We start from the raw sequence: 13,237 nt of genomic DNA on the forward strand, positions 1-13,237 counted from the left end.
TAAAAGTGGCACCGGTTCCTTTATATTCTTATAATAAGGAGAATCTCCAGGAGCGAAATCAAACCAGGATCCAAAATTCTATCTTGATTCAAGAACAAGCTTAAATAAATTGAAAGATATATGAGTAAGGGAACCATAAATGTGAATATATGAGTGATTCTATATATGGCATGTATCCCTGATGTTAAGATTCAACCTTCAATGCTGCGGAGATCTCAAGTTGACTAGTCTATTAGGATAACTACAGAAGTATTGACTAAAATTATTAGATATAGACTGGTATCGTAGATACAGAAAGATTAGAGCTAGGGAATAAGCTTTACAAGGAGTATAACAAGCGAATCAGTGTAAAAATGAGTATTATTAAGTAGAAAATGGAACCACCGAATAAGTCCCGCTTTCCCAGGACTTCCACAAAGTAGCACAGACACCGGAATAGGGCTCAGGGAGGCTAAGTCTCAGTGTGATAAGTTCAGCAATACAATCTCAAAGAAAACCAAAAGCTCCAAAAAGGAATCCGAAACGACGAAAGCGCTGGGACAGAATCAGAAGGACGAAAGAATAGAGAGGACAAGAGGGGGAAGAGCCAATGACCAGGGTAGATAACGGAGTTGTCAGTGAAATCAAACGCAATAGAATCTGATAAATGAACTCTCTGCTGTGAAAATTAGCAAGCAGGGGGTAAAAGTATAGAGTCGGGCACCTGCCCCGTATTTCCTGCTCTGAAGGCAGGAGCGTACAACAAATAGCGCAACAAATAGCAAGCCTACAGCTTAATCCAGAAAAAATAAATTCTGGATATAAACAGTAAAACATGAACAATGACGCCTAAACTCTAAACCCCTGAATAATCCAGGCTAGTACCTAGAGGATAAGCCAGGGAGCCTAAATTCTCAATCTGAAGCATAAACCCTGAACCTTAAAAATAAACCGTAAAGCCTCAATCCTAAACCATAAATCCTACCTCCTAAACCATAAGCGGCTGAAGACTAAATCATCAGAGAGAAACCCAGAAGCTAAACCTAAAGCCTAAGGCATAGAGAGAAAAGTTAGGAGGATACCCGTAAAACCTGGACGCTAAAGACTAAACCCTAAGCATTGAAGCTAAAACCTAAACCCTGAAGCGTGAATCCTAAACAGTGAACCATAAACCCTTAACCCTAAACCCTTAACCCTAAATCCTGAACCGTAAAACTGGATCCTAAACCATGAACCCTAACCCCTGAACCCTAACCTTGATACGTGAATCCTAAACGCTAAGATCTGAAGCCTAAACCCTAAACCAAAACTATAAATCCTAAACCGTGAAACCGAAACCTAACACTGAAACCTAAGTCATCACCCGTAAACGTAAACCAAACCCCCATAAAACCTAAACCCCGAACCGTGAGCCTTGAAAACTAAACCAAAACCCTGCCCAATGAACCCTGACTCCTAAACCCTACATCTTGGAACCGCAGACCATAAACCCTAAACGATCAACCTTGAACCGACACGCCTGAACCCTAACCCTGGAACCCTAACCCTGGAACCCTAACCCTGGAACCCTAACCCTGGAACCCTAAAGCCTAAACCGATACCACATGAACCCAGACGCCAAAAACGTGAGACCATGAACCATGAACCGTAAAGCTCAGAACGCTGAAACCTTGAAACGTGAACCGCCTCACCTAAACGTTTATCTATAAACCCTAGACCTTGAATCCTACAACTAAAGCGATGAATCCTTAAACCTAAACTCTAAACCCCGATGGCATGTACCCCAAACCCGAAACATAACCCCAGAATCCATTAATGCAAGCCCTAAAACCAAAACTCCAAATCCTGAACTTTCAATCCCTTCGCACTCTTCATCGGAAGCTCAGCGGCCGCAGTTATCCTTGCTACCCCCTTGGTGTCCTCAGTTGTGTTCCTTCCGCCATGGTTCCTTTTCTTCAACCGCGTCCTGCGTTAGGGTATCTCCCCTATATCTCCGTTTCTGGTCTGCTCCCCTCCACTTATATTTGACTCATAGTTGGCGTCCTCATATACCTCCAGTATTGGTTCTCATTGATCTGTCTGATTTAGACTTAGGTTTCTGCCTTTAACTTGGCCTGTCCATTGGATGGAATTATACTCCTGGGAAGATTCTTCTGTTAGAGGTGCCGAGTTACCTCTTATACTGTCCGTCTATTCTTTCTTTGGTGTCTTAACTGTCTGATATCTCCTTCTCCCTTTTCCTCGAACAAACTCCTCTTGTGACTTCCCTCATGTAACCACTTTTATTCCTTCCTCTCTTCTTATATCCTTTGGTTTCTTAGTTGTCTTTAATTATTCGGCTCCTCTGCAAAGTTCGCTCCTGTATTGACTAGGAGTTTCAGGGGAGTCTTCGCTTTTCTGTTATTATTAGACTGCATGGGTTCTGTTGGACCTTTTAGGGCCCCTTTGATGTCTTATCTGTTCTGGTTCTGCTAGTGGTTACTTTTTCCTACTGTTCTCCTTGTTATAGCCTCTACGTATAGGAATATTGTCCTACTCATTATCTGAAGGCTCCCACGCTCTGGGATGTCCTTTGATTTATTAGTTGTCTAGTTGAGTTCTGGAATTTATTCCATCCTACTCTGGCTTGATCCTTCAGTCCCTTCCTCCCTCCCCTTCCTTGGTAGGACTTTTCTGTTCCTAACTTTTAATTTGCGTTATTATTCCATTCGGGTTCGTTAGGGATGCCTCCCTGCCTGGTATCCGACACCGAAGGTTCTTCTTTTTGAAAATTTCCTTGTCTTAAATATTCTCCTATAACTATACGCAATACCTGCTGCTGCCATTCCTAAGATTAAGCCGGCCGTGATCCCCTTGATTATTACACCTCCCTTTTTTTCTTCGTTCAGCCCCAATTGTCCTATTGTCTCTTTTTCTTTTATCCTTAATTGCTGGAGGGTTACATCCTCCTTTTCCTTCCGGTTTCGTTTTTTGCGGGCTAATTCCTACGGGACAAATTGATTTATTCGTGAATGTTGGCCCCTTTCCTTAGTTCGCCCCTCCTGTCATCCGTTTACTGGGTGTCCCCACTTTGTCCTTCCCTTGGTACTTCCCCTTGGGAAAACTCTTTCGGGAGTCCTTTATTCCTATTTAGTTTTTTGAGTTCGTCTTTTTCGCATGGGGGTTTCTGCTGTTTTAACACCCCCCTGGGGTCTGTTGTCACTCTTTGGTATGACTTACCTTCCGTTTCTCCTCTGAGGCATCTTCGTCTCCCCCCACATTACAACTCCTCTCTCCTTTTAGAACTATACACGGGGTTGAATATCTTGGGTGTTCTCGTTTTCCCTGTGAGCTACATTGTATTCCTATGACTGTGTTCTGGACTCCCTCGAAGAATTCGGCCCATTCTACTGCCGGCTGCTTGTTGAATTTTATAGGGAAGCTTTCTCTTCTTTCCTGGTCCGCTACCTGTGGGAACCAATCCTGCATTACTCGTTTGGCTACTGTTCTCCCTCCCCATTCGGTTAAGGCGCCGAATAAAAATTCACATGCATCTTCTTTGGGTCCCACCTTCCATTGCGTCCCTTCCAGGCTTATACTTTCAAATATCGTGATTATTATACTCATCAGGTCCATACAGATCATAAGATACCTGTCATTTTCCTGCCACGGATATAAGTCTCTACTCGAGTTGTAGCTGGACCATACTTCGTAATCAGCCTTGTATTTACAGTTTGGGCTCCTTGCTCCTGATATTAACCATCCTGTTCCTTCTGGGGTGCAGTCCCCCTGTTCATATAGTTTCCTTTCTGTCTCGGGTGGCTTCAGATTTGCTATCCATGTCTCTATTGCTTTACATATCATACGGGCTCTAATGTCCGTTTCCCTTAATTCTGTTCCTGCCAGGTTCAGGATGTTTTTCCATCTGTCCCGTCCTATTTTTCTGTCTTTATCTCCTTTTGACTGCGCCACTTGGGTCAATTTTAATGTTACTCTGCCGTGGTCCCCTCTCGGTGGATCCTTAACGGCTTCCTCCTCCAAGTTCCTCATATAGTCCCTCAATTTAAAAGCCATGTGGTCTTCTCCTCCCTTCGCGTTCTTGTTGGCGTTTTTGCTCCTGGTTCGTCCGTCTGGTTCTCCTCTGTATTCGTCTGGGTTTTTCTCTGTTGTCGTTGGAGGGATATCCTCCTTGGTCCCTTATATAGCCTCCGTTGAGGTATCGTCTAGTTTAGGATTCGAGTGGGGGCCTGTTTTTGGTTATGCTACTGTCTTTGTATCCGCCGTAGAAGGATTTGGATTGGATTAGCTCTTCCTTGTTCCTCGTCATCCATACTCTTGACTGGCTTCCTTCTGGTACTCCCTCCTACTCCTACCGTCTTCTAGTCTTCCTTCCCTTTTCCTTAATTTGGTCTTAGAATCCTGGTCGCGATCCCGGGATCTGTTGGTTGTTTCCTTTGGTCTACCGCGATTTTTTGTTCGGGCTTACTCTTCTTCGGTTAGTGGTTATTTTTCTCCTTCGAGGTTTGGTGCGTTTCGATGTTTGGGCGGTTGTGTCCTGATGTCTGGAATTAAATTTCCTCTAACCCCAGTCTCCAGTTCTACTCTTGTTGGTTTGTCCTCTGCATGCTTCTATTATTGCGAGGTCCGTAAGTCGCCATCTTCCAGGGGTTATAGCGCCTCCCTTGTTCTGAGGGGCAGATGCTCCCCCTAGACTACCTCTTCTCCGTCTTGCCGAGTTTATCCCGCCTCTGTTTGGTCCTTTCTCCCTCTTCTCCCTCCTCCTAGCAGTCCCTCCCCTTTGTCTTAGGTGCTCGTTCGTCACGTGCCTTTTCCCTGAATACTGCTTTGATTTCCGGTTGATCCCCCACTTCTTAGAATGTGTTGGGTGGTTCGTTCCCCACTTCGATTTCTTATTACTTGTCATCGATCTCCTAATTCTTCTCGTTATTTCGCCTCCTTCTAGGAAAGTCTCATCGACGAAGACGCCTTTCCTTCTTCTTTTGGTTCAGTTTTTCCTTCTGATTTGGATCCTCCGGAATGTCTCTACAGGAATTTGGCCTCAGATTTCTTCTTTGTTCCTTCCTCTCCTATAGCAGGGGGGGAGAGACGTTGCCCAGGGAAGCCTGGCCCTAGGGGGCTCTGCGCTGAAGACTTTTGCTGGTTCTTATTTCCTCGCCCTCTATCGGATCTGTCTCTGATTCAGGCTGACTTCTATTTCTCAGGACGAACACATTCGTCAACTCCTCCAGAGGTCCCGTCCGCTCTTGCTCGCTCCCTTCTGCTTCTTTTCGATTGCTGTTGCCCTTCCTCATCCTAACTCCCCGACGGCTGCTTCGGTTCTACTGTTTGCCTTGGTTGCCTGTTCGTCCAGCGTGATTTCACCTCCTCTACTCCTCACCATGCCTGGCTCCCGACTAATTAACGGCTTTTCGCTTGCGAGTTCAATTTGACTCCTTCTTTTTGGAGGCGGCTGTTTCTTCACCCTACCCCTCCATCCCTTTCCAGCTGGGTCTTCGTTTTCTGACTCCGTCATTTCTTCCCATCCTGCGCCTTCGTAGTCCTTCTTATACTGAATTGTGCTTCCTTAGCTTCATATTTTTTCGTCCTTTGTTCCTTCGGCTGACTTTGGGCTGTCACTTTCCTGGGGTCTGTATTTCGCTTGTCTTTCCTTTGTCATAATGCTTCTCATCTACGCTCCCTCGTCTGCATATCCCACTTCGCTTTCCTCTGTTCTGGGGTGGTAGAGTGGGCTCGTTTTCTGATACTTCCCTGTCGTGGAATCTGCCAGGTAGTTGTGATCCATACGTAGATCTCACTCTCACTCTTCTGCCTGCTCAATCTATCTGTTTCCTTCCCTTGTCATAGTTGAGTCTTAACATTTTGTTTGTTGATTTGTGTTGGGGGTCCTGCGTGTTGTGGGGGTAGTTGCCTTTGGGATCACTTTCGTCCTTCGTCTTTCTTTGGGCCTGGTCTTCCTTCTCACCTTTCCCTCACCATAAGCCGTCCAGTGTTGTAGGTGGTTGGTTACTCCTCTACTACCTTCTAGTACGCTTTTCCCTTGGATGTCCTCCTCCCTAGTTCTTCTGACTGATGCTGCCCTTATTCTGCCCTCCGCAGGAGTGGCTTCTTGGGGGTTGTGTTGGACTACCTCCTTCTTCTTCTTAGATGTTTTGATTTAGGGAACCTGATTTGGTTCTTTTACTTACTCTTTCTGACCTGTTATACACCATGTCCATTGATATCGTCCGCCTGCCCCCTTTTTGTTCTGTGCCATATCCAGCTCCTCCTAGTTGGGCCCCGTGGTGGTTCTCTTTGGGGGTCCGTTTTCTAGACTTGGTGTGATCAACTCGGGGTAGCTAAAGCTTTCCGTTGTCGTTCTTCGATTTGGATTCCTTTGGGATACTGGGTTGGTCGAGCTTCCCCTCAGAGGAGTGTGGATTTCTATTTTGGAAGTTCTTATGGGCTTCATACTGTTCCTTTGAGGGATCGGAGATTCCTTTCCTTTATATTCCTCACTTGGTTTGTGGGAGGGACTACCCTTTTTGGGTGCCCTGGCCTAATTTTCCTCTGGGGATTTTTTGGGGTAAGGTTCGCTGGCTGTCTTCCCTTTGTTGGAGGTGGGGGTGGCAGATATTTGCCCTTTCTGGCCCTATCGGAAGTTATCTACCGGAATAACCTCCTCTGCTTGTTCTGCTCTGGAGTGTCCCTGTTCTTCCTCCTGTTTTGGTTGTTCTCTAACAGCGGTGTTTCCCGCGCTGGGTTATGTTTCGGCCTGAACCTGTTTAATGTTCTTGCTGGTAGTTCATATATTCTTCTCTCCTTATAGGGTTTTAATTCTTGAAGCCACCTGTTCCCTCTTTCTTCTTTTTTTGCTTTGGGGGGTTTATTACTCTGGGACGATAGTTCTGTGACAGGTGGGGGAGGGCTTCCTGGTGTCCTTTGGTCTCAATCTTTCGATTGGGCTCACAAGAATGTTCCTCTTTAAGTGACTTCTTTAAGCTGTTTGATTGGTCTCCTGTTATGGTTCTGGGGCGCTCTCGGTTTTTCCTGTCTTGGGGTTGTTTTTTAGGTACATGTTCCTGTATGAATCACCTTCATCATTACTTTTCCGAATTCTACTTTGTCTCTTGTTATTCTCGGACGTCCTTTTGTAATTTCCTGTCCTCCCTCGGCCTGGGGTAGTCTGATTGGAACACTCCCCGCGATTCCATTCTGGATGTTCCTCCTCACGCTTTAGGGGCTCTTCTTACTTGGGATGGATTCTTGTGTCCCTTGTTGGCCTACTTATATTCTCTACGCTTACTTCACCTCACTCACTTTTGGTATTAAGTAGTCTGCTTCTGAGAGACTCGTATACTCATTGGATCGGAGACTCGGCATCTCCCGTGCTTCGCCTGCTCGTCTGAATCTGTGGAGATAGGTTTTCTTTGTTTCCTCCTTGACGTTGTTAGATGTCCCTTTTCGTTTGTTTTTGTTTGGTTTTCCTACTCCCGTGTAGCTTCTGTTTTTTGGTTATAGGTGTTGCCTGGATTTTATACTGAGTCCCTGGTTTCCTCTTGAGGTTAACTCGCCGTTCTCGGATTGAGATTTAGCTCCGGGGAAACACGTCTATACGAATTACTCTTATTTTTTCGAAGTTGTCTTTATTTATCCGAAGCTCTCATTTGTAGGCTGCCACGAATTTTCTATAAGTTGGTTTCTTCTTCCTTCCCAACTCTCTCTTGCCACTATTCTTCCACGTGTTGGACTTATTCCGCTTAAGTCTTCTTTTTTCTACTTGAGTTTAGGATATTGAAGGGCCTTTGTCTGAAGATACCCTTAATGTTTCTTCTTCCTACATTGTCAGTCTTCATTGGTCCTGTTCAGTTGGCCTATTTAGGGGAGGGGTCTCTCGTGTTTGGATAGGGTCTGTTAGATTCTTCGTCCGGGAGGTCTATACCTGCCGCATCCTTCATCCTTTCTCGGCTTCTTTTATGCGATGGAGTCTTCGTCCTATATCGGACTATTCTTTTTTGTCCTTTTGGGTGAATTTCCTTATCTGTCCTGTTTTGATACTGATATTTCGTTGTTCTGGATCCACATGTTCGCCCCCTTTGGCTGATTCCTTCCTGTCTTTGTTTCTGTAATTTGCTTCCTGGATCCTCGGCTACTCCTTCCTGTCTTTGAAACTCTGAATTTCCTTTACTATTGACTCTTTCTCTACTTCATTATTTTTTGGGTTCATTCTGGTCAGCTCCCCCTTGGAGTGTTCTTTCCTTTGGTTTGTTCATAAATAAGCCGCTTATGCATCTATGCTTCTTCTTGTCCTTTACGTGCTGGTGGCGTCTGTTCTTGATATTTCTCCGGTTCTCTACGTTCTTCTTTGCTGTCTAATGGAGGTTCATACATTTCTTGTAACACGTGTAGTTGTCTGGTTCATTGAGGCTTGTGATTTTTGGGTCTTAAGATTCCTCCTTGGTGGGTTATTTGGTTTGTCTTGGTGTGTTCGTTTGTATTTCTCGGTTTTCCCTTTGATCTCGTCTTTGATCCTCAGTGACCCTTTATTTCCTACTGTTTATAGGCTTAAACTGTTGGGTTGGAATGCTCCATAATCATTGGGTTCCTTCCTGGGGGGATCCTGCATATTTTAGTTGACTTGGGAGATCCTGTTGGTTATTTCGGGGTTGTTTGGTTAGACCCTCCCCTTAGATCTGGATTCGCCTTTTTTGGGCTTTTCCGTTTCTGTTTTTTAGATTTGTTTTTTTGGGCTTATATACTCGGCTCTATCAGGGCCGCTCCCCTCGCTCGCTAATTCCTTTTCTCTCTAAGTTTTTGTTGTTTTAGCTTCTTGGAGTTTATCATTTCAGTTGCTGATTTTTCCCCTGTTTTACTTGGAGGAGGGGAGATTCGTGCCCCCGTATCTTTACTTTTGCCCGGACGTGCCCTCATCTTGTTTCCTTACTTGTCGAGTTCACTTCACCTGCACTTCAGGATTGTACATTCACTCACTTTTCTATTTAATTTTAGAATTTTTTTTGGGGATGAGCGGGGTCCTCCCTCTCTCCTGCTTTGTTCTGTTTTTTTCAGTCTGGAATTCTCTTTTGCTCTACTTAGTTCATCTGGTCTTTAAGACTATCCTACTTGTGTCTTAGATTAAGCCTCCTTATTTGGCTTCTGCTAGGCACCTCTTGCTTCCTCCACCTTAGATACCTGCTACGACTCCTGTCCTTAGGTAAGGCTTCGCGGGGGGGGGGTACTTAATACTACTTGTTCTTAGTTTCTTTCCCGCTGCTTTACCAGACGTTTCTCATCCTGTTCCCACAGTCATACGGGGAGAGTAAGCGGTTTCGCGTGGAGACTGCCTTCTCTAATGTCTCCGTCCGTGATTCTTTGTTTTACCATTTTCTATTCGGCGCTGTCCTTGCGGTTCTTAGGTTTTGGAAAAGTCTTTCGCTGCCCTTTGTGTATTTGCTTTATCTGATTGTGTTGGTTTCTCCTGCCTTCTGTTCTCTGGACTTCTGAGACTTTATTCTTTGACTTGGTTGCCCTTTTTCTCTCTTTGGGATTTCTCTGATGAGCTCCTACTTCATCCTCTTGGTATGATGATTTGATCTCTTCCTTGGCATACGCAGTCTGGACTTGAGCTCCGTAGGTTTCGGTCCTAGGTGTTCCTGTTCTTCGTCCGCCTTCTCCGTCTTGGAACTCCGTAGTGCACTATACTGTCTGAAGTTACCTGGCATCTTTTAAACATATCCTTTCATCTTCGCCTATGCCGTGTTTTCGCCGTGGTTATAGGCTCTGGTGTGCCTCTTTGTTCCCTCCTTCGAGTTCCTACTTTTCCCTGCGAAGTCTGACTACTCCTTCTGCTTCTCCGTCCCTTAGGCTTTGGGGTTTCCGATTTGCTGGCCGTTTATTGTTGCTCATGATTTTTCCCCTCTCTCTATTAATTGGCTTCTTATGATTTTCCTTAGGTTTCTGTTGTTCCTATTTTCTAATACTTCTCCTAGGTGCCTTGGGTCTTCACAATCGTTTTTTAGTTGCGAATGTTGTTTATTAATACTTTTTGGCATCCTTTCTTGCCATAAGAATTTCTTCTTGCTCCCCGATCTGCTTGTTGGGGGATCATGGGCCAACTTTTTCTCTATTTTACTTAATTTTTTTCATCATTCTGTGATTCTTTGGTTGTTCTTGTGCTTCATCTAACTCGTCTTAATTTTTCACTCACATTGACTCATTAAATTCCTGGATTTCATTTGTTGCGTCCTCAACAGTTTGCTGTCCTCTTCGCTCTTGGTTTGTGCTTCATTCAGTGGGCGGTCTGCGTGTGCTTCTCTTGCACGATATAATTGGCCTTTTCAATATCATTCTTTTTAGATACTATGCCTTCTAGACTTTCTTCTCTTTAGTTCTCCTTGGGTTGTGCTTGATTCTTTGTGTTAGTTCCGTAAACCCCTCTTTAGTTGGGCTGAACTCTTCTGCTTGGGTTTGGGGGAGTTAATGCCCACTGTTACGCTGTGCAATGCTAGTTCCTCCTGTTTCTTCTAATATTTATCCACGGAAGATTCCTCTTGGATGACTTATCACTTGTTGACAATTTACTGAGCTGTTTACTGTATTGAGAAAGTCTTATCCTGGGTGTCTCTGTACGGACGGTTAAGATGGCGCCCCGGTTCTTTGTCATCTACTGCTTCAATTCAATCCTGCTTGGTACACTCACTTAATATTTCTTCTCCTTAAAAGTCTTTAATTCCACGGGGTACATGTGGTTACTGGCAGTGAGTTTACACTTATGCTTCCTGTCTGTATCCTAGTGCTTCTCGGTTAAGAGACTAGTCGTACCTTTCCGAGATTCTTACTTGTTAGATGGGTACTTTGGCACTTTTGATCTTAGTTTTTCAATACAACAGAAGTCTAATCACTGTCTCCTATATCTCCTTTTGCTGATTTTTGAACTTAAGTCTACCTGCTTTCCCAAGTTGACGTATTGTTCTATTCTTCACTCCTGCTTGCTCACTTATGTGTTTTCTCCTGTTTGGCATCTTAAGGTGTTAGTTGTTTTCTAATTACCATAGTTTACTATATCTTACTTTATACCTCACATAGAGGTTATCGCTACTCAGATAGGTGCCTTCCTAAGGCTGTTAGATGGGGGCTTGTTTTGGGGGCCCCAGTTTGTGGCCTGTTCTACTTTTCCTGGTTTACTGTTCCTCCTGTCTGGGCCTTTTATTTAATTCTGTATATTGATTATTTTAAAGGGGCATTTATTATTTTCATCCTCATACGAGTTCCACTTTGATATTCCTCATTAAACCTTTTGCATGTCTTAGTTCGTTGGGCGTATTCCCTCTGTCCTGCTTGTCCTCCTCCTCTGGGTATAGTTGATAGCTTTTTCGTTGCCTTGGCCATACCAGTTGGGCTTTTCGATTCATGCGGTTGTCCTAATCTACTTTATTAGGGCGCCTATTTTATAGAGGTTTCTGTTGGTTCCTGCTTGTTTGGTTGTTTGATTTTTCCTCGGGGTTCCTTCCTTCTGTATACATTCTTGTTGATCATTAAATTCTTAACCATTAGATTATCCCCTCGGGGTACTTCAGAGCTGCGCTTTTATTTACTGTTCAGTAGATTAGGATTGCTTTTGGTATTTGATCTTTCATGATTGTTTAGATAGCAAAGATAATATCCCATATGGGAACAATATTTGTCATCCAGCTACTTGAATATTTATTCGCTCAAGATGTGTGTGGAATACTTACATTATGATCATTTAGGGAAACATAATTACTCCTTCCCTTCGTTAGATTCCTGGTACAACAACTCACGAATCCCCCTGAGAATTTCCCTTAATTAATCACGTGGGATAACACAAAATAAGTCTATAAAACTCTTTGACTCATTAATACTGGCGGTAAATATTTCCGGCTTCCTTATATTCTCATACAGCATCACACTTAAAACACATATAAGAATCATATCATTGCCAAGTGGATCAGGTAATTACTGACTTCTTCTTATTCCTTAGAAAAATTCCATAACTCTCCTGTTGAGGATGACTCAGTTATAAGACAGGTTTCTAGTGTATTAGGGGAACGTGTTCATCGTATTTTCGTATACTTCCTTATGCAGAAAAGGGATTCTGAATACGACTTAACATTTTACATCCTGCTTTTCTGAATAAGGAGACGTCTTCTTTATCATCATCTAGAATTTTAGGGACAGACAAAAATTAATTTATTGTACGATTTATTAGACTTCATGAACTCAACACAGATTCAAGATATTATTTGCTGGTATGCGCCTGGGGAGATTTTAGAGAACATGAAACCCTCGATTTTATATATCTATTTTGTCAGAGGGAAAGATCTGTTGCTCATATTATTCCTTATCTGTCACTCCTAATGTGTTTCTGGGTTCTATGCTTTGGATGTAGTGTATAATCTTCATCCCCTGAGCATCTTTCCCTGTATCCTCTCCTCTCGTGCTGTCTCTTCTGTATGTATTAATTAGGTACCTTTCCTTTTAGGAATTTCCACTTTGACCGTCATGTTGATATGCCCACTTTCCTGTGGGGTATCTATATGGTCTTACATATATCTCTCTCCGTTCTTTGAAGTAGATAATTTTCTCAAATATTTGAGTTGTATTCGTATATACATTCCATTATAGTCATCCGCGCCTATATGATTGGTTCCCTCCTTCCTTGATTAATGATTCCGTATTATTTTCTGTGTATTCTTATGCTCATTTTATCCGCTTGGCGCGTTTCATGTCTTTATTATTCCTAATTCCTCATGAGAAACAGCCCGTTCTATATAGTACTATTCCTTTCATAATTTCTTATTCCTCCCTAGAGTATAAGAATTTTAATCCTTCACCTCACATAATTGTTATATTTTAATAGTACCGCATCGATTCCGAGTCTTGTTAAGAGGAAAATACTACAGATTAAAGCAGGTGTGCAAATCTTCCGTAATCATTTTTTCTTAATAGTACCCGGATAATTATTGAATCTATATTACAATAATATTGAGAAGGAATAATCACACTTCACGACATATTATTGTACCTACAGTGTTACTTTGCCTATAAAAAGTTCTTCCTATATATATGCATCCTTGGTATTTTGAGACCCTTTTTAGTGATAGTATCCCTCAGTTTCTTATACAGCATGAATAGCCTTAGGATTGGTATATGCGTATTCCTGGAATGGAATTATTTCAGAAGCCAGGGTATTGGTGAAATGGTATGATTCTTACAACTGCTGTCCTTCTCAAGGAATTCGACTCTCTAAACCTCTGTATTA

The 13,237-nt window shown here is 43.2% G+C and overlaps 3 protein-coding genes across 3 annotated transcripts; 1 reads left to right on the plus strand and 2 right to left on the minus strand.

The window, feature by feature from the left end:
• Nucleotides 1-406: 406 nt before the first annotated feature.
• On the plus strand, nucleotides 407-606 carry C922_05380 (hypothetical protein; the record flags this gene model as incomplete). Its single annotated transcript, XM_008820951.1, has 1 exon — nucleotides 407-606. A coding segment is annotated over one exon (200 nt), but the record flags the coding sequence as incomplete, so codon positions are not given.
• Nucleotides 607-3,177: 2,571 nt separating this feature from the next.
• On the minus strand, nucleotides 3,178-5,270 carry C922_05381 (hypothetical protein; the record flags this gene model as incomplete). Its single annotated transcript, XM_008820952.1, has 3 exons — nucleotides 3,178-4,121; nucleotides 4,543-4,917; nucleotides 5,111-5,270. 3 exons carry the CDS (start codon nucleotides 5,268-5,270, stop codon nucleotides 3,178-3,180), a joined length of 1,479 nt encoding a protein of 492 aa, XP_008819174.1.
• A 974-nt stretch (nucleotides 5,271-6,244) lies between these two features.
• On the minus strand, nucleotides 6,245-9,677 carry C922_05382 (hypothetical protein; the record flags this gene model as incomplete). Its single annotated transcript, XM_008820953.1, has 5 exons — nucleotides 6,245-6,473; nucleotides 6,635-6,863; nucleotides 7,051-7,131; nucleotides 7,272-7,360; nucleotides 9,523-9,677. 5 exons carry the CDS (start codon nucleotides 9,675-9,677, stop codon nucleotides 6,245-6,247), a joined length of 783 nt encoding a protein of 260 aa, XP_008819175.1.
• Between the last annotated feature and the right edge of the window lie 3,560 nt (nucleotides 9,678-13,237).

This window comes from Plasmodium inui, assembly GCF_000524495.1.
Source record: "Plasmodium inui San Antonio 1 unplaced genomic scaffold supercont1.63, whole genome shotgun sequence".
NCBI lineage: Eukaryota > Apicomplexa > Aconoidasida > Haemosporida > Plasmodiidae > Plasmodium > Plasmodium inui.